Source organism: Bufo gargarizans, chromosome 2 (genome assembly GCF_014858855.1).
Source record: "Bufo gargarizans isolate SCDJY-AF-19 chromosome 2, ASM1485885v1, whole genome shotgun sequence".
NCBI lineage: Eukaryota > Metazoa > Chordata > Amphibia > Anura > Bufonidae > Bufo > Bufo gargarizans.
In genome coordinates this window covers 203,522,620-203,544,389 of record NC_058081.1, presented here as the reverse complement: position 1 = coordinate 203,544,389, position 21,770 = coordinate 203,522,620, and the positions used below count along the sequence as shown (strand labels likewise).

The 21,770-nt window shown below is 42.4% G+C and overlaps 1 protein-coding gene across 1 annotated transcript in view; it reads right to left on the bottom strand.

Annotated features, from left to right (window-relative positions):
• The window catches only part of LMF2 (lipase maturation factor 2), a 36,700-nt gene that overhangs the window by 12,367 nt on the left and 2,563 nt on the right, over positions 1-21,770 (bottom strand). Inside the window, exons 2-9 of the mRNA XM_044279914.1 lie at positions 20,027-20,280; positions 17,505-17,533; positions 15,498-15,694; positions 13,420-13,598; positions 6,600-6,735; positions 3,990-4,121; positions 3,495-3,600; positions 1,986-2,082 (exon numbers count right to left, since the gene is read on the bottom strand). Of these exons, the coding sequence (XP_044135849.1) occupies positions 1,986-2,082; positions 3,495-3,600; positions 3,990-4,121; positions 6,600-6,735; positions 13,420-13,598; positions 15,498-15,694; positions 17,505-17,533; positions 20,027-20,280 (1,130 nt within the window). The remainder of the gene's footprint in view (positions 1-1,985; positions 2,083-3,494; positions 3,601-3,989; positions 4,122-6,599; positions 6,736-13,419; positions 13,599-15,497; positions 15,695-17,504; positions 17,534-20,026; positions 20,281-21,770) is intronic.

The following is a 21,770-nucleotide window of genomic DNA, read 5'->3' as shown; positions in this document are numbered from 1 at the left end:
GGTCTTCCAACAGTCTTGAAGGAGTTCCCAGAGATGCTTAGCACTTGTTGGCCCTTTTGCCTTCACTCTGCGGTCCAGCTCACCCCAAACCATCTCGATTGGGTTCAGGTCCGGTGACTGTGGAGGCCAGGTCATCTGGCGCAGCACCCCCATCACTCTCCTTCATGGTCAAATAGCCCTTAGACAGCCTGTCCTGTTGAAAAATAAAATGATGGTCCAACTAAACGCAAACCGGATTGAATAGCATGCTGCTGCAAGATGCTGTGGTAGCCATGCTGGTTCAGTATGCCTTCAATTTTGAATAAATCCCCAACAGTGTCACCAGCAAAGCACCCCCACACCATCACACCTCCTCCTCCATGCTTCACGGTGGGAACCAGGCATATAGAGTCCATCCGTTCACCTTTTCTGCGTCGCACAAAGACACGGTGGTTGGAACCAAAAATCTCAAATTTGGACTCATCAGACCAAAGCACAGATTTCCACTGGTCTAATGTCCATTCCTTGTGTTCTTTAGCCCAAACAAGTCTCTTCTGCTTGTTGCCTGTCCTTAGCAGTGGTTTCCTAGCAGATATTCTACCGTGAAGGCCTGATTCACACAGTCTCCTCTTAACAGTTATTCTAGAGATGTGTCTGCTGCTAGAACTCTGTGTGGCATTGACCTGGTCTCTAATCTGAGCTGCTGTTAACCTGCAATTTCTGAGGCTGGTGACTCGGATGAACTTTTCCTCCACAGCAGAGGTGACTCTTGGTCTTCCTTTCCTGGGGCGGTCCGGATGTGAGCCAGACTGCACTTGGGGACACCTTCAAAGTTTTCCAAATTTTTGGGACTGACTGACCTTCATTTCTTAAAGTAATTATGGCCACTCGTTTTTCTTTACTAAGCTGCTTTTTTCTTGCCATAATACAAATTTTAACAGTCTATTCAGTAGGACTATCAGCTGCGTATCTACCAGACTTCTCCACAACGCAACTGATGGTCCCAACCCCATTTATAAGGCAAGAAATCCTACTTATTAAACCTGACAGGGCACACCTGTGAAGTGAAAACCATTTCAGGTGACTACCTCTTGAAGCTCATCAAGAGAATGCCAAGTGTGTGCCAAGCCATAATCAAAGCAAAAAAGGTGGCTACTTTGAAGAACCTAGAATGACATATTTTCAGTTGTTTCACACTTTTTTGTTATTTATATAATTCCACATGTGTTAATTCATAGTTTTGATGCCTTCAGTGTGAATCTACAATTTTCATAGTCCTGAAAATAAAGAAAACTCTTTGAATGAGAAGGTGTGTCCAAACTTGATTATATTTTTTTATTTTACGGAAAGGTGGGCGATTTATTTATTTTTCTGAACAATTACGGATTTTCTACACTCATTAATTATTCTGAATTTCTCATATCTTATGTTGGCCTGCCACTTTCTGGCCAAAATAAGAATTGCAGCTTTCATGCCCTGGGTCTCTTCAGTGAGATCCAACGCGTTGAAATCAATTACTGTCATCCTCACTGGCCGCAGAGGATGCCAGTCGCTCTTTGAAACAGCGGAGACCCGCTGGCCATGCATACACGAGTGGGCGCCATTTTTGCCCATCGTTCCAGCGCTGTTCATATACAGGTCTGGTAGCGAAGGGGTTAAAGGGGTTGTCCGGCTTAGAGCTGAACCGGGACACATCCCCGTTTTCACCCAGGCTGGCCCTCTGATATGAGTATCCGAGCATTTCATGCAATTTTTGGCTGTGGCCACAACCAAGGTGTAGCCCACACCTCACTAAACCAGATACACACACACAAAAAAAAAAAAAAAAAAAAAAAAGAAGAAGTGCTCAAAAAGTTTTTTTATACAAATTTTTGCAAACATTTTGGACTAGGTGGCTGACTCCAGGTACCATTGCTAATTTTGAATTAGCAAAGTGACAGTGTTTATTTTATCAATTTTACAAGTAAACAGCAAGAAACAGGTCTCACTGCTGAGGTTACACTCACCAGGCTGATAGTAAACATCCCAACTGTAGCAATGGAGAAAACAACCCATTGTATTGTAGCCCAGAGCTTCCAGAACTGTCCTCGTACAGCTGCACTCCTGAGGAAACAAAAAAAAATAAAAAATAAAAAAAAATTTTTTTTTTTTTAGGTGTGCGGAGAAAATGGCTGTACGTCTTATAAATCGAATACTAGCGAGCGCTTCCTTTATGGAAGCGCTCACTAATATGCTTTAGGGTTGCACCGGGTTTTACTATTTAACGATACTAGGCTGCCATGCTGCGCATCCTAGTATCAGTTAGAGAACATGGCACACGCCGCTCTCAGCGCACACCATGTTCTCTTCACTAGCACAGTGGAGAATGAGGGAGTCCCGCCCTACTGTGACGCAGCTGCCGCTACCACCAATGGGGAGATAGCAGGGGGGAGGAGGAGGGGAGGGGCTGTGGCAACTGTGCCACTAATGAATGTAAAACATTAATTCAAGTATAGGAGGCAGCGGGTGCCAGCGGCGGTATGACATACCCGGCCTCAATAACAGGACATGCGATCCAGAAATTACCCCTGAGGTGCCACACATAAGGGGTTAATTGCCAAGGTTCGGCGGATCACATGCCTTGTTATTGAAGCCGGGTGCGTCATACTGCCACCGGCACCCACACTGATGGATGGGTCATCAGTATGAAAATCTCGGAAAACCCCTTGGAAGGGGTTGTCTCACTTGAGCAAGTGGCATTTATCATGTAGAGAAAAAGTTAATACAAGCCACTTACTAATGTATTGTGATTGTCCATATTGCCTCCTTTGGATTCATTTTTCCATCATATTATACACTGCTCATTTCCACCCCTTTAAAGGGAACCTGTCACTGGGATTTTGTGTATAGAGCTGAGGACATGGGCTGCTAGATGGCCGCTAGCACATCCGCAATACCCAGTCCCCATAGCTCTGTGTGCTTTTATTGTCTAAAAAACGTATTTGAGACATATGCAAATTAACCTGAGAGGAGTCCTGTACGTGAGATGAGTCAAGGACAGGACTCATCTCAGGTTAATTTGCATATGTATCAAATCAGGTTTTTTTAGACAATAAAAGCACACAGAGCTATGGGGACTGGGTATTGCGGATGTGCTAGCGGCCATCTAGCAGCCCATGTCCTCAGCTCTATACACAAAATCCCAGTGACAGGTTCCCTTTAAGTACAGGTACATGGGCTCTTTTCCACCCAATTTGCATTTTTATAAAACTTTTTTTTTGTTATTTTTTTATTTTATTTAATTTTTTTTTGGGGGGGGGGGGGGGGGGGGAAGAAGGAGAGATAATGAACATTCTCCAAATAAAGGCATATTTGAAAACAGCTATAGCAGAGTTAGAGTGCCATACGAACAGTTAGAAATGGTCTAATGAGGTGACAGGTTCCCTTTATTTGAAATCTTACTGCCTTACTTCCCATAGTGACAATATTCTGCAGTAGCTCAGAACAGTACTAAACAGAACACATGCAATGCTTACCTGTACATCCCTTTAAGAATCTCCCAACCAAGAGATACAGCTCCCAGCCAAATAGAGGGAAATGTGAGCATGCGGAGCCACTTCAGGAAATCATGGTACGTAAATGCTATAGAAATAAATAAAACCATATCATATTTGACCAGATATTCATATAGAGAAATAAAAGATGTAAGGTAATACTTTCAACACAATTTAAAATTGTTTTATGGCACAATCCAGCATACCACAACATATATTCATTCCAACTGTTTTGACAATTGGAAGTGGCTAGCCTGTCAATATAGCTTAAGCCAGATTTATCAACTGAGACTTTAAAAAAAAAGTCTCAGAATTGTAAATAAGGTGTAGTGTAACAATTGGAGCAACGTGTCAAGGCGTGTGGCAAGAAGGGTAAAAAGCTGCAAATGAAAGTGCACCATAGTTAGCAACTTTTCTATGCCATAAATGTAGAGTAAAAACACCAGTAGATCTGCCCCAGTGTTACAAGGCACTCACCAGTGTTAGATTCCACATGATACTTTTCCAAGTTTATTTGTAGCTCAAAGTATTTTACAGTCCAGAACCCTAGCAAACCAAATACCAGGAGATCGAAGAGCACAACCAAAGACTGCATGGAGAACCCACGGCCTGCAAACACAAGTACATAATAAAGAATAAGTACAGTTCTAAATAAGATTTTATAGATGATATTATATATAAATATAATACGATTATAAATATATAATAAGATGTGTGTTTTTTTTTTTGGGGGGGGGGGGGGGCATTTCTCTCTCTCTTTGGGGAGAGAGCACCTTAGTCGCCGTGAGGAGATTTATAAGCCAGTACTCTCTGGGCTGCACTGACGAGAGCCAATCACCCTGAAACAGCTGTCTGCAGATGAGGTGCTGGCTTATTTAATATCAGTCATGTCTCAAGGGCTATTTAAGGGGTTGGACTGACTTACATCTGGTGGCATCAGAGGCAGAACTTATTTGCATCCCTATTCTTGTTAGCATGTAGTCCCAGTCAAAAACAAACAGGAGATTTCTGACCCACATATTGTGGGCATAGTCTAGCTTTTAGCAGGAATGGACATACAGATGCTGAAAGCAAATCCGTTCCGCAATTTGTCCTATACTTGGTTACAAAAATGCAGACCTCGGACCCATCAATGGGTCAGTGAAAAAACACAGCTTGCAAAATACATACGGTCATGTGCATGAGGCCTAACAGTAATCATGTTTTACTAATCCTGGAGAACACCATTAAAGTGATTGTCCAGATAGAAATGAAAAATCATATCCAGAAAGTCTCACTGCACCGTTTCGATTGTGATCAAAAAGAGCTACGAAGGAGAGACATCCTGCGGCTTGGATGGGGACCTATTCACTTAAATGGGGTGACAAAAGATGCGGACAGAACTCCATGTGCCGTTTGCATCCGTTGCTCCGTTCTGCTACCCCACAAAAATGATAGATGTTCTATCCTTGTCTATCTTGTATTTTATGGACCAGAAAATGCATTTCTATAATTTTTATTTTTATCACCATACTCTAACCCTCATAATTTTGTATATTTAAAGCAGTTGTCTCACTTCAGCAAAATGGCATTCATCATGTAGATGAAGTTAATACAAGGCACTTACTAATGTATAGTGATTATCCATATTACAGGATTCACTTTTCCATCACATTATACACTGCTTGTATCCAGGAGTTCTGACCAACCTACAATCCTGCAACGGTGGCCGTGCTTGTATTAACCTTGTCTACATGATAAATACCATTACCTGAAGTGAGACAACCTCTTTAAAAAGGGGTTATCCAGTAATATATAAGGATGACCTATCCTCACATCATTATCAGATGTTCAGAGGTCCAAGTCCCAGAAACCCCCGCCCATAAGCCAATACAGGGAGTCGCCATGCTCACCAGAGCATCTCTCCCAAGCACAGCGCTGTACACAGTGAATGGAGCTGATCTGCACCTCGGCCATGTGAACGATGTACAGTGATATCCTAGGAAAAGGCTGCTACACTCACTGAGAGCCAGACTAACAGCTGATCAGCGGGCGCAGGTCATCAATATTTATTACTGGATAACCCATTTAAGTCTACGGAGCTGTGTGGGTACTTATTTTTTGTGGGACAGTCTGTCGTTTTTGCTCATACCATTTTGGGGCGAGTATGAGTTTTTTCTTTTATCAGTTACGGGAAATGGGAAAACTATTTTTATATTTTAAATAGTATGTATGTTTTCTTTTCTATTTGGTAATGGAAGTTGATCCATTACTCAATATACAGGGTGGGCCATTTATAAGGATACACCTTAATAAAATGGGAATGGTTGGCGATATTAACTTCCTGTTTGGGGCACATTAGTATATGTGAGGGGGGAAACTTTTCAAGATGGGTCGTGACCATGGCGGCCATTTTAAATCCAACTTTTGTTTTTTCAATAGGAAGAGGGTCATGTGACACATCAAACTTATTGGGATTTCAGTATATTCCAATTAAGCTGCCATCTGCAGGTCTGTATTGGAATATACTTGCTGGAGGCTCCGATGCCCATCATTACCAGGCAAGAGCTTCCCCTATCTTAGCAAGAGAAAGCTGCTACCAGCGCGGGAGCGCAATGCTCCAGCATTATCACCACTCAGATGCTGTAGTTACATTTGACCACAGTATCAGAGGGGGTTAAACATCTGCGATAAGTGTTATCACCGATTAGAGACATTAGCCCAGGGTGTCTCCTGTGGGAACCAGCAGGCACCTGGTGGCTATGGTGTGTGCTCTGTTGCAGAGTGGGCACCATCTTTAAAGACCGGGCTTCCATTGTGCATTTACAGCGGCAGTCAAGAAGTGTTTAAAGCAGTCTTGTTTTAAAGAGTTGGATAACAATGGGAGTCTGACCATCAAAAAACGCACAAGCAAACTAATTGTACATATGTATCGATCGCTTTTCAAAATAACCGATTTTGATGCCAAACTTTTTAGCATCACATTCAATTTTTGGCACATGTATGATCAGGCTTTTAACTCTGCAGTGTATGCATGCCAGAATAAGAAAAACAAGGGACACAAGATATGCACAGGCACACACGATGACAATGGTTTCAAGTTGTCACCTTTCTGCTGTCCTTTCCTTCCTTTCGGGACAGATTTCAAGTGCTGGTCATCCAGCAGAGAAAAGCAAAGAACCAGGGTCAGCAGGTTAAAGAAATTGTAATTCCCAGTAAGTACGATCAGCACCTGCAGCACAACCTAAAAATGAAAAGAAACTACAATTACCAAAGAAATATGTAAAATTCTATAATTTCAAGATACATTCTAACTTGTTTGATAAAAGAGCAAATGTGCTTGATTGTAGCTTTATTCCATTGCATTAGATTCAACAGAACGATGGGTCTGCAGCATAGTACATTTAAAATTAAAAGCGCTGAACAGCGGTTCTAGGTACAGTCAGACTTGTATGCGCGTCAATGGACTGGGAAATACTGGAGACATCTGTTTGCATCATGCAGAAGGTCAAGTCAAAATCCTGGAAAGTTACTTGAACACGAACACTTCTATACTGAAGACAATGAACAGCACTTCTACATCGCAGACAAATGTATAGAGTATCACAAGTGGCTGGAAGATCATACTGTAAATTAAAGGGGTTTTCTGAGAGTAAGATACTGATAACCTATCCTCAGGAGTTTTTTTTTATTTTTATTTTTTTTGTTAATCAGATCATTTTTTTTATTAACAATTTTTCAATATACATAAAGAAAAAGAACCCATCAGAAGATAGAAGGATGAGTACATACAATCCCATTGGACTTTCAGAAAGTTATCCAGACATTTTCATAAATAACATCGAGCTTACAATAATAAAAGCACATGATAGCGATATACCCCTTCAATTGTAGTAAAGAATGATATTGAATAATCCGCCCCTATCCCAACCCCCCCCCCCCCCCCCCCCCGGCTGGGACACACACCTATATCGAGAACGAGGCCCCGCAACCCGCAAGTGAAGGATGCGCAGCTGCCCTCCAATCATTTTCTATGGGGCAGGCATGTATAGGTAAATATTTTATATAATATATAATATACACACATACATACATAATGCATATCCTAGCAATATGCCCTCATTGTCTATGATGAGACAACCCCTTTAAGGGTTTATCGGCAAATTGTGGACAATAGGACAGGTTCTATTTTTTTTTTTTTCTGGAGCCGCGGACCGGAAGATCGGGGGCACGCTCTGGAAATGCGGATGCGGACAGCACACTGTGTTGTCCGCATCCATTCCTGCCCCATAGAGAATGAATGGGACTGCACCCGTTCCGCAAATTTGCGGAACGGATGCAGACCCATTCTGCAGACGTGTGAATGGACCCTAAGTGTAGGATGTCCCACCAACTTGTCAGAGAGACCACCATGCTCCAGTAGGGATACAGGAGATTAATTTTCTATAATGTGGGCTATCAGCCATGCGGATGCATTATCCCCAGGAATCCTCCCCACCCCCTCAGCTGTTGCATCCGTAAGGCAATAAAATATAGCCATTGATTAGGAATAGAGAGACCCCTTGCATCTTTTTCTCTTTGTAAAGTATCCAGCCGGATTCTGGCCAAAAGCTTTGACAGCATCCATGGATAGTATGGCCCAATCTCCTGCTGATTCTGACCGCCTCTGAATGTTAGGAAATAGCCATCTAAGGTTAATTGAGGTAGATCAGGCATAAAACTCACTATATATAATGGTCGAGATAACTGCATTTCTAACTTATTCGCTAGGACGTTCACCAGTATCTTAACATCAGACGTCAGGTCCTTCCCAGGCTTTGGCAATACAACTATTATTGCCTCTTTCATAGAAGCAGGTAGTTCTCCTTTTTGAAGGGAGTCGTTAAACACAGATAGCGACTGTGGTAGTAATAGAGTGCCATCTTTTTTAATGAACTTCACAGGTAAACCATCCAACCCGGGAGCTTTTTCATTCGGGAATGATTTAAGGACCACCTCTAGTTCGGTCAACGAGAGATTGGTCTAAGTAAGCCGCATGCTCCACCGAAAGACACAGGGTAACGATCCCAGCAAGGTAGTCTGCAATATTTTGGGAGTACACTGCTGACTTAGATTGGTATAAAGTTTTATAGTACACATGGAATACCGCCAGAATATCAGAGTCTGTCGTGACCAAAGATCCATCAGTTCTCTGGATGGACAGAATTTTTGATGGACCATTTTGTGCCCAAACAATCCTGGCCAACAGTCTGCCAGAACTCTCCCCAGCCTCAAAGTATTTTTGCTTAAGGAAAAAGTGCATCAGCGATATGGAGTAGATGTTACTTTAAGTCTGTCTGCGCCGTCATTAACGACGTCTCATGCTTACTCGAGGGGTGTTCAACAAATCTCTTTTCCGATTCCATGACTAGGTCCTAGAGCTTTTTAAGAGTTTCTCTGGACCTTGTTTTATGGAGACTAATCTGCAGGATGTATAGTCCACGGATAAATGCCTTGCAGGCATCCCACACTACTCCCATAGGTGCCAATCCCTTTATTATTAGTAATGAATTTCCAGATCTCCTCCGCGATACCCTCCCCACCATCTTCAGCCAAAAAAGGGTTAAGCCTCAACGTACCAACTCCGAAAAGGTCTCCTTACATCCAACTGGAGCACTACATGTATAGGGAAATGATCGGATAAGCTTCTCAGCAGATATGCAACAACCACCACCAAAAGACAACATATCCGGGATCCTATAGCCAGGTCAATCCTAGTGAGGGAATGGTGAGAGCTGAAAAAACATATATCCGGATTCCTCACTCGCCAGATATCTTGCAAATCCAGCTCTCGTAGTACAATGGCAATATTTGTGTCTGTTCGCACCCGACCCTTCCATCCTGTCCAACCTTGCAGACGGACAAGTATTAAAATCACCTAATATTAAAATAGGACATGGAGGTAGCTCCTCAACGTATGCCATTATCTCTTTCAAAACTTCACCACTGTAGGCAGGAGTGATATACACCGCAACTAGGACAAAGGAGGAGTGATAACAGGTACAACGCAAGCACACATATCTACCCATAGAAATTATACGAGACGAGTGACATAAATGGTAGAGATTTGTGCACAAGAACACTCACCCCCCTGGAATGCGTGGAGAGTGTTGAGTGATAACAGTGACAAACCCACGGTTTGTGCAACAAGTTAATTGAGGTGGGGGATCAGGTTGATAATGCTGCAGTGCTAGGAACACCGCAGCGCGTTTTGCTGCCTCTCCCAGTCAGCCATAGTCTGCATGGTAGTAAATCATGCCAGAAGAATTATCTTGAGAACTCTGGTGCTCCGACTGCCCTCCCACCCGAAGCCAAATTATTAATGTACCCGCCTCCTCGCTAGTCCTACCCAATCCCCAACCCCACATAAACAGATTCATTTTTCAAAAATGCGTTTCACAAAAATAAAATAAAAAAAATTACACATGGGCAAAAAACATTTTTAATAAACAATAAGCAAAGTTGCTTCTCTAACCTGCCTCCTATATATTAGAGCAGGGATCTTAAACTGCAGCCCTCCAGCTGTTGCAAAACTACAACTCCCAGCATGCCCGGACAGCCTACAGGTATCAGCCTACAGCAGGGCATTGTGGGAGTTGTAGTTTTGCAACAGCTGGAGGGCCGCAGTTTGAGATGCCTGTATTAGAGTCTGCAGTGTACAGCAGTTGAGCAAACCTTGCATTATATAGCTACGGCCTGAATGGTCTAAGGCAAACATATATACTCTAGCAGAAGTATCCTACCTCTTCTGAACCAATAATAAAGTATTAGTACAATTCTATCATAGATATAATATTGCAAAGTTAAATCTCATTTAGAAGGCAAGAGAAAAAGGGTAGAAAACAAAAACAATATATTGCACTTATCAGCAGGGCTGTGGAGTCTGAGTCAATTTTGGGTACCTGGAGTCGGAAAAAAATGAACCGACTCCGACTCCTACTAAATTTAAATTGGAATAAAAATAAATAAAAAAAAAGCAAGTTTAAATGTCCGAATTCATAAACAGTTATAATTAATGACTTCTCTACTGTAAGAATAAAGGCCAATGCATGCAGTGCCTCACGTAACCGCAAAACAAACGCGTTCAGTGATGTGAAGAAGCATGCTTTTCATATGTTTCACTATATGGCACGCAATGCACAATTAGGAGGGGCAATACATATACTTTCCATTGTGTTGTGTTCTGATGTTACAGGGAACACAATGCCCATGGTTTACCTAGCCTCTCACTGATAAGGGATTAAGTAAATATGTGTTTTGCAGGACTAGAGACACTTGTATAAGTGAAGGGAATGGAGGGTCAATAGTTCAAGACTGAAGCTGTAAACCATTGGAAAAACTGCTGTCATTCAGCTAAGGCTATAAAACGTGTAAACTCAGAATGTTATCTTAAACTTTAAACATGACTATGGGTTTCTACTAGGGAAATCATGTTTTAAAATAAATGTCCCTTCCTGGATCCTCCCACTGCCCTATCTTCAGCAGAAGATCAGCACACAAAGGAGAAGGCAGCAGCTTCTGCCCAACTACCTCTCTGTGCTAGAAGAGCTTAGAAGAACTTCTTTCTTTCCTTCAAGGAATGTATAAAATACATTCGCATATTAAATACAGAGGAGTCGGAGGTACAAAAAACTGAGGAGTCTGAGTCGGAGCATTTATCTACCGACTCCACAGCCCTGCTTATCAGGCACGTCCTTTGACCCAGGCAGGATCCACAAAAGTCTCAGGAACTTGTAGGCAGTGTTAGCTGACGCTTTAAAAGAGCGTTCATTGGTTTCCACCCACTGCGCCGCATCCATCTGCGTTTCAAATATGCAGACGTCTCCATGTGCCACCACTCGCAGCTTGGCCAGATATAACATAGAATATGGAATCTCCAAGTCCCAGAGACGGCGTTTCACATTCTGGAACTTCACTCTTCTGCGCTGAAGCTCAGCAGAAAAATGGATACTCTATTTCCATTGATTAGGAGATCAGGGTGGTCTTGGCTTTACGGAGGATAGTATCTTTGTCCCTAAAGTCCAGTAACTTCATCAAAATTGGGCGAGGCGGGGCGCCCTGGTGATGGAGCACGAAATGGCACCCCAAGTGCCCTTTAAATGGCAAACACACGAGACAGAGTCCTTGACGAATTTAAGGGTTAATCTTCAAAAAACACCACTGGGTCAGATCCCTCAGCCTTTTCCGGGACCCCAATCACCCTGAGATTATTTCTGCACAACCTATTTTCCAGGTTGTCGGTTTTGGACATCAGTAAAAGACACATTATGTATAATTCTGCCAAGATCTCTTCACTGGGGGTAGCTGATCCTCAATAGTGCTTACTCGGTCTTCCACTTCTTTAATCCTTTCATTCACCTGCCTGATGAGGGAGACATTTTCTTGTAAGCTGTCCATATTGGTATTAAGAATATGTAGCTGCTGCGATGTTTCACAGCAGTGAAGATATCTTTGATAGTGGGCTCATCTCCAGGAGCAACAGCGTTCTCCAACTCCATGGATGTAGCTGATGCCTCAGATGCTGGGGTGTCTTCCTGCATATCTTGCCCCCTTGCTGATTGCGAAGCGGCCATTTGGGGGGCCACATTGGCCTTTTCAGAACTTCCAGTAATGTCTGGTACGGGCTCCCCTAAGGGGTGTACAGGGGTGTGGACCATTGGTGTCGGAGGGGGCACAGAAGAGGAGCGTGCATATCTACGCAGACAGGCCGAGAACTCCGCCGCAACGCCATCTAGCCTCGCAGTTGCTGGAGGCCCGACATCTCTTTGCTCCCTCTCCTCCTTTCCTCTGGTAGTCATGTTGGCACCGGAGGAAGCCGCACAGTACAGGAAAGCTGCCCAGAGTCCGTATAAGTGGTAAGTGACGCTGCAGACTTTTGGATGTTGAAGGATTGTATGGAAGCAGCACGGGAGCCTCTCGGCGCTGTGTCCTCTAACATGCCCGACCAGGCCACCCCCATTTAATTGAATGAGCCTGGGTTGCACTACAAAGCACAGCCACTATACAATAAATGCAACTGTGCTTGATATGTTTGAGGAGGCAGCAGTGCCAGCTGATTGGTTGTGGAGTCACGTGTCAGAAATCAAACAGATCAGATGTCGATAATCTACCACGAAGACAGGTCACCAATATCAAAAACTTTCAGAAAAACACGTTGAAAGAAATGTAAAATCTGATCAGTAATTCAATGATAAAGCTACAAAAAGACTATGGAGGCGCAGATTGTGGTGCAAAGCTTATTTATGCCATAATCTGTGACTTTTCCCTGTTTACGCCAGGTCCCAAAAAAAAAAAAAAAAAAAAAAAAAAAAAGGGAGTCATGTGGGTGGGGAAGGGGATGGGCCAACAGGCCTGTCTCATTTATCATTTTATACACCTGTTTTAGTCATAGAAAGTGATCTAAATTTGCGCCAGCAAGGAAGCTGGTGTAGATTTAGACACGCGGTGGATGCACCAAAAGTTATGTACAGGACCGCGCCTCTTCATAACTTCGGTGGATCGACTGCCACATATAGGGGTAAGACCAGCATCTAAAAAGCCGGTCTTAAATGTTTCATTGAACTCGTAATTATTTTAAAGATAAACTTTAGAAGGAAGTAAAAATGTATGTCCATATTTTGCTTTGTATGTTTTAATTGTTAAAAGTTTAATAAAAAAAAACAAGGTATGTCCAACAACTAAATTCTGTTGCTTTTCCTTTGCCAGACAGGAGTGGGACCTTAAATTATAAGGATACAAAGTGAAATTTTCACGCAACAATCTGCATCCTACCGTTTTCAGTAAGAATACGTGCCGTCATATATGTCTTTGGATTTTTTTAGGAAATGTTTTGAAATCCGTGACATTTCACATTACATGTCAAAAATACAAATCAACGTGCAGTTGTTACCTGAGAATAAAATGAGAAGAGACGAAGCCTTCTTGAGGGAAGGAAGAAAAGCCATGGTAGCCCAATTTCTATCACATAGGTGGCAACCACAGACAGCTTCTGGACCCACACAGGAAGCTGATGAGCATACCAAGCAGCCGGAGTTGGAATACACTGTGTCTCATAGTGGTAAGTTAGAGCTAGAAGAGAAGACAACACACTTAATATGTCAACTTATTAACTGCGCAAAGTGGTCCATGTGTACCAGACATTAGCCAAGCTCACCCACATTCATAATTAAGTGATTTTCTAGCCATGTACTGCATGCCTACTATGTAAAAGAATAGGACATGTCTCTCTTGGCATCTATGCTCCTTTCAGCAATTCTACCAAGGAGAACATGTAGAAGCATGTTAATATATGCAGAAGCAGTTAGCGCATATGCTTGCAAACAGTCACAATTCAAAGGAAAAGGTTGTGTTCACCCACTTCTAAATTAGAATAATGTCATTTGACACCTGTGAGCACAACCTTAGGGATAAGATAAGAATCTTCCAAGGTGGAAGGCAATTACCTGCCTTTGCTCTGTAAAGCAGCAAGGAGAAGCCGATTGTTGGTTCAGTTGAGGTGAAGCTCTGCATTTACATGCAGCAATCTCCTCAACAGTATGAGGGATGGCTGCTGCTATCGCTCGTCCCATACAAATTAAATTGTTCCTGGGCAGCAGAGTTTGTTTAGACAGCAAGATCTGCTGCCTGGGAAGGATGATTGAGGGGTCTGCACTTCTGATCATTTCACCCGATGAACGACTGTTTCGCTCATACATCGGGTGATCTGTGGCACCTTTACATGGGCAGATTATAGGGAACAATCTCTGACACAATAGAAAACATCCTCCATTGATTTTCAGTGGTGTTCAAGACGGATCTGTCTTGGCTATGTTAAAGATAATAAAAACGGATTCGTTCTGAACAGATCCATGACGGATCTGCACCAAACGCGAGTGTGAAAGTAGCCTTTGTCAGCTGTTAGAAGAGGCCTAAAACTCAACAGTGTCTTCCAAGGCCAGTGACATCACTGAACATTGGTCACATGACTTAGGTGCAACTCAGTCAATGGGGCAGAGCTTCAATACCAAGCACTGCCACAATACAGCGCTGTCCTTGGAAATCTGCACTGCTCACCAGAGCTTCAGTGAGCGCAGCGGCTCCCTATAACAGCTGATGCTGGGACTTGTACCCCTGCTGATGTAATAATGATGACCTATGCTGAGGATAAGTCATTATCTTTTCCAGGATAACCCCTTTAATACATCCCCCCCCCCCCCATGTGTTAAAACCCCTCTTACTGTGGACTCACAAGTGGCGGATTTGGTATTGTGGATTTTCATGCTGCAGATCTGCAGAGTTGTCCAGTACCAGTAAAGTGGATGAGATTTTAAAACAGCTCATCAACACTGCAGAAAAAAAATCCAATGCAAATGGACCAGAAGTGCAGATCTGAAATGTGCCGTGTATAAGTTTATACTGGAGGTCTGCATCGTCCGGGTAAAATTTATAGTAAATTCTACGGCAAACAGTTCTGTATTATGCCTTGTGTGATGTGTTCTCCCCAGTGACATGTATTCAGGACAGCTGCAGTGCATCTATGGAACTAAACATATTGGCTGATAAATATTCATAAGGTGTTCTGCCCCTGTCAAGAATATAAGATTTACTAGCAGATTAGTTGGCGATATGATGTTACTGCAGCTCCAGCTTTGTGATTTATTCAGGCAGGAGTTGACCTGTTGGTGCAGATTTACTAATGAAATGCAGCAGTAATGTGAAGTACACACCATGCGCCACATTTATTACACTTAAACATGGGCCCCCGTTATGATTGGCGGGGGCCACAGTGGTCAGTCCCCCGCCAATAAAACTCCTTTCCAATAACTGCCACGTGTAAAGATGGCAGAGATCACAGTCAGGTGACTGCAACTTTCATGTGGCACCTTAGATCATTGCTCGTCGAGAGCATATAGCCTTGTGTAAACAGGTAACATGCTGCAGCCTAAAACAGACAAGACCTAGGGAAAATAAAGTAACACATTTTCTCACCAGTAAGTCCCCACCATGTTGGACACCGACTTGTTAGTTTCACAACTCCAGAGGCAAACATAAGCCTAAAAAGCAGCCATCGAATAAGCCAGAAAGTGATGCCGTCATGGGCACTCCAGACATTCATCTTTGAGCGCAAAAGATGCATTGGGGCTACCAATATTGCCAGGAATCCCGTTTCCAGTAACAGGCTGTCCCTAAAAATAAAGCACAGATAGACATTTTCACAGTGAAGTTCTCCCAATATATGTCCAGAGGCCCATTTATACATTTAGGATATGTGCACCACATTTGAGGTATGAACTGAGACTACTTTAAAGGGAATCCGTCACCTGCTTTTAGCATTTTAAGCTGTCACCATCGCTATGTTCACTAATGTACTTTATTTCCTGCAGTCTTCTTACTTTATTTCGTTTTGTCATTTTGATAAAAAAGTCCTTTTTCTGATATGCTAATGAAGCTCCAAGGTGCCCAGATGGGCGTTTTTTTCCTCTCTGGTGCCCAGTGACACCCCACCTGCAGTGCCTAGCCCGCTTTAAAATTTGTATCCCAAGAACCCCGACAAATGGTTCCGCCCCTGAGCCACGTCATCTTCTACATTCTAGAAATGCCTGTCGGCGGCCAGAAATCTCGCGCAGGTGCAGTACCGCCTGCGGCCTGCGCGATCATCAAGCTCCTGAGGCAACAGCGCTCAGATTACGTCACTAGGCATGCGGCGAGCCCAGTGAGACTTTTGAGGCTGTTGCCCTCAGGAGCTTGATGATCGCGCCCGCGCAAGAATTCTGTCCGCCGACAGGAAGAACGGGGCATTTCTAGAAGGTAGAAGATGACGTGGGGAGGGGGCGGAACCGTTTGCTGGGGCTGTGGGAGGTTATTTGAGGATCAGGAGGCGTTCTTGGGATTAAAGCAGGCTGGGCACTGCAGGGGGGGGGGGGGGGGGACTCTGGGCACCTTGGAGCTTCATTAGCATATAGAAAAAGGACTTTATCAAAATGACAAAACGAAATAAAGTAAGAAGACGACTGCAGGAAATAAGGTACTTTAGTGAACATGGCAATGTTGAAAGCTTAAAATGCTAAAAGCAGGTGACAGATTCCCTTTAAAAGGCATGTGCACATGAGCTTTAGAAGCTCAGTCAAGGGCCTTCAGTGCAGATTCTGCCAAAAAAATAAAATAATTTTTTTTTTTTTATAAAAAATGTGGACACCCGAATGCACACCGAACAGACCCTTTATAGTCTGTTGTGCTCCACTGGTTTCAGTTATGTGCCCAATTCAGCACTTTTGCTATTTTTGTTGTTCTTCTAAAGGAGCAGAACAAAGGAAATAACTAGTGGTGATGTGAACCTAATAGATAAAATGAGCTACACAGACATGTAGGGGTAACATTTATCAAGACTGGCGTTTTAGAAGCCGGTCTTAATAAGCCCCTGTGCTGGGGGTGGATCACTGAAGTTATTTATGGGCAGCGTGGTGGCTCAGTGGTTAGCACTGGGGTACTAGGTTTGAATCCGACTAAGGACAATATCTGCATGGAGTTTGTATGTTCTCCCTGTGTTTGGGTGGGTTTCCTCCTACACTCCAAAGACATACTGATGGGGAACTTACATTGTGAGCCCTATTGGGGACAACTTGATGCTAATGTCTGTAAAGCGCTGCAGAATATAGCAGTGCTACATAAGGCCACATTCACACTTGCATTGTTGTTTTCCATTTCCGTTTAGTCCCCATGCATTCTGAACGGAAAGAGATCCGGTCAGGATATATTTCAATTCCGCTTCCTAGCCGTCTTACAATTAGACTATTTTCTACGCTTAAACCAGGCGTAGAAAATGATAAATGAGGCAGGCCGACCCGTTCCCTGCCCACTTTTTTAGACTTGGCACGAGCAGAAAATAGGTTGGAGATTCTGCCGCACCATGGTGTGCGACAATCTGCGTCAGATATACGCTACAAAAGCGGAGTATATCTGGTCATAATTGACCCCTGTAGAACAGTTAATACTTACCATTGGAAATAAAGGAACACCTGTCCAACCTGCAAAACAAGAGTTTTAACTATAAGTCATTATCTACAATATCATATAAAACAGTAGACATTACTTCTATATGACAAGAATTAGTACACATGACAGATGCAAATGTCTGCGATTTAAAATAGTGCTCGCCCAGAGCTCAACCTCCTGAAGTATATATTCTATTTCTATTCATATTCTGCTCACATGAACCATTACTTAGGCTCCTTTCACACGAGCGAGTTTTCCACGCAGGTGCAATGCGTGATCCAAACGCATAGCACCCGCACTGAATCCTGACCCATTTATTTCAATGGGTCCATTTTTTATTTTTTTTTCATGAGAAATGTATTTTAGAGAAGGCTCACCTCTTAAAACAAAAATGGAATAGGTGCACCTACAAAGAAGATTTCACCTAATCTTCAGAAAAAGGTATAACAAACTAAAAGATTTTCCTTTAAAAGTTTTGATACCGATCCCTCTCCTTATGTTCAACTTGAAGCGCTTCAATGTCCCAATCCTATGTTTGATTTCATGGGGTTATACTTCACATACGCATTTCAGAGTTAACTAAGACTCCTTCCTCAGGAGCCACTGAGGAAAGAGTCTTAGTTAACTCCGAAACGCATATGGTGAAGGATAACCGGCAAAACGCAACAAAATCGTGAGTAAAACCTAATGCCGAGTCAGTGTACATAGGTATCTGAGACACCAATAACCTATAAGTGACTATATACTAATAGATTCTATCCGACTATACTGAAGTCTGTTCATTTAATCCCAGCACCGCTGACTGATTTCTATATGGGCGACTTGCTGGATGAATAATGCAATACGTGTATACAGAGTTCTAGACAGTAAATCAAGGAATCCACCAGTACTTATTCCTCTATGGTCTTATTTTATTAATTTCTTTGATATTCGTATATTGATTTTATATGTATCATTTTATAAGTATTGTATAGCATGCTAATATACATGTTTAATAACGATTTTATGTAATATTGTACACAATTTGGTTTGAATAAAATATACTGTTTACATAAATTCCCCATGTGCAGCTGATTGAAGGTGTGCCCTACTATCTTTAAAAAATTTTTTTCCCATGCATCAGTTCTGTGTTGCGTGAAAAACGCAGCATGTTCTATATTCTGCGTTTTTCACACAGCCCTGTCCCCATACAAGTGAATAGGGCTTTAGTGAAAGACGCATTGCATCCGCAAGCAGGTGTGGATGCAGTGTGTTTTTCAACGACAGTTGCTAAGAGATGTTGTTTGTAAACCTTCAGTTTTTTATCACGCGCGAGAAAAACGCATCAAAATGCATTGCACCCGCGTGGAAAAACTGAACAACTGAACGCAATCAGATAAAACTGACCGATAGTGCGAGTTTCACTGAACGCATCCGGACCTAATCCGTCACGCTCGTGTGAAAGAGGCCTTAGAGAATCTGTCACTTGTACTATTCTAACTTATCTGAGGGTAGCAGAAACTGGTGATAGACCCTGATGACATCACTGGATCGCTTACATGAACTGACCCAGGCATTTTCTTAACATCTCTATTATGTTGGGTTCACACACAGGTTTTTATTTGTGATTTTCTGGACTTTCCACAGGATACACAAGTGTTTTGTCTTTTTTTTTTTTTGCTACTGACATTTTTGTTAAGTAGTGTTTTTAGATCTAGATTTTTTTTTTGTCTTTAATACATTGTGCTGAAACTTCGGGTGTTTCTTCTTGCATTTTGACATCCCCTTCTCCATAAGTTAAAAAAAAAAAAAAAAAAGTGGTTCACACAGTTTAGAAACAAATGCTGCTAAAACAACACCATAAAAACAACATGTGGTATAGAGAGAGAAACACAAAAAAATTAAAAAAAATAAAAAAAAATTGGAAAATACGAGAGCCATGTATATAATGTCAATCAGTGGTGGTGGCTAAACTGGATGTTTAGAGGGAGGGAGCACAGAGGATCATTGCAGGCCAGGAGGAAAAAGGAGTAAAGACCCAGCGCCTGGAAGCAGGAAAGTAATCTTCCCTTTACAGGTACGGTCAAGTAAGGGGGTTTGCCAAAATTCCCTCCTATTCCTCAGGATAGGTCATCAATATCTGATCGGTGGGGGTCAGACTCCAAGCACCCCTGATGATCAGCTGTTTAAAGAGGAGGCGGAGCTTGTCTGAGCGCCACTTCCTCTTCAAGATCACCCTGTGCATTATTACTCCAGTCTCGGGGGCACAGTGCAGTTACAAGTACTTGTTCCAAGTAAAAGGACCAAGCACTTGTAATTACACTGAGATGCCAGCGAGACAGTGCAAAGTGTAATCTTGAGGAGGAAGCAGTATGAGCGCCGCCTTCTCCTCAAGCAGCTGATTGGCGGGGTGCTGGGAGATGTACCCCCACCGATCAGATACTGATGACCTATCCTGAGGAGGGGTCATCTATCCTGAGGAGGGGTCATCAATATTGCTGGCTGTATAACTCCTTAAGTTTCTAAGGCAAAGACACAAAGCTTACCTGACAGAGGGAGAGGTAGAGGATCCACAGCAGTAGAAAAATTAAGCTGTCCCGAAAGCAGTTGAAAAGCAAAGCACCCAAAGAAAGGACAGTCCCAAGTAAACAGATTAGTTCCATGCTCTGCTCCGTGTCCAGCCCTATCCGGGGACCTAGCCACAGCAATGTCGGGGAGTCATTCAACTGTTCCCATAAGCCTTTCCCAGTGAAGCGAAGCATCTTCCATGCTGGCAAGATTCCTTCACGTCCATATAGCCCTAAAGGAAAACGTATTCAAGACATATAAAATGCATACTGCAAGTCTGTGGGAAAACAAGAACTCAGTTACTGAAGTGAGTGCACCCAATTTGGTGCATCTAGTGTTATAAAAATCCACTGTGCATAACTTGCAAAGGAGGTGTAGCTTAATGGAAAAGCGATGTGGCTTAGCAAAAACGACGCGTGGCCTAAAATGCAACATTTTTGGGCCAAAACTGTGCTACAATTCTGGTGTAAAATTCTATTGCAACGCAAAGTAAGCAACCAATAATTGGTAAAGTTTTAGATAACAATGTCTATCCCTGCAGAGATTCGTCATCCAGCCTGACGAACTGATCAATTTTGTGCGCGTCTAGACAGCCTAGGGCTGCATTTATACAGCAGTGAACAAATGGTCATGACTTTTTTTTTTTAACGGATGTTACATGGCATTTTTCACAACCACTACAGTCTATGGGGCTATTTATATGGCTATTTTCCAGTGAATAATGGCGCAGGGGGCAATATATTATATATATATATTTTTTTTTTTTTTTTTACGAAAAAGGGGCAGCACTCCATCAAGTAAAAAAATGAAAAATTCTTTAATTACCCATATGGGACAAGCGATGTTTCGGCTCAATGTGTGAGCCTTTCTCAAGCTTGAGAAAGGCTCACACATTGAGCCGAAACGTCGCTTGTCCCATATGGGTAATTAAAGAATTTTTCATTTTTTTACTTGATGGAGTGCTGCCCCTTTTTCGTTATTTTATCTATTTGGATTGGCTTTTATCCATATTGGGCCAGTTGCACCCACACTTCTCATTGACGGTGCTGCCACTGAACATATTATATATATATATATATATATATATATATATATATATATATATATATATATATATATATATATATATATTATATATATTATATATATATATATATATATATTTATTTTTTTCATTCATTATACATACTGAGGGTTCTTGTGGCATTATATAAAAATGGGGCACTACTGAAAGGTATTATTTAAGATGGGGGTAACTATGGGGCCCTTACTTATCCTGATGGCACTGCAGGGGTTGTGGTTTTAAAAAAAAGCCAATAAAACTCCTCTGACAAAATGGATGCACACAAAGAGACGGACAGTTTTTCCACTTAACTGCCTTTTTCCCACGTCGTGTGAATTAACCCTAAGGCCTCTTTCACACAAACTATACGGATTGGCTCAGGATGCGTTCAGTGAAACTCGCAGCATTTCACAAGCAAGTTCAGTTTTGTCTGAGATTGCACTCACGTGGAAAAAAACTGAATGCAATCAGTTTGGACACGTTTTTCACACAAGTGAAAAAATAATATTTAAGAACAACCTCTCCATGCAACCATCTGAGGACTGGAGTTGAGGGTACGGGATCCCCATTCTCATCATCAGTGGGGGTCCTTTGGTAGGACCCTAGGACCCCCACAAATCTAATAGTTATCTTCTATACTGTTAATAGGGGATAACTTA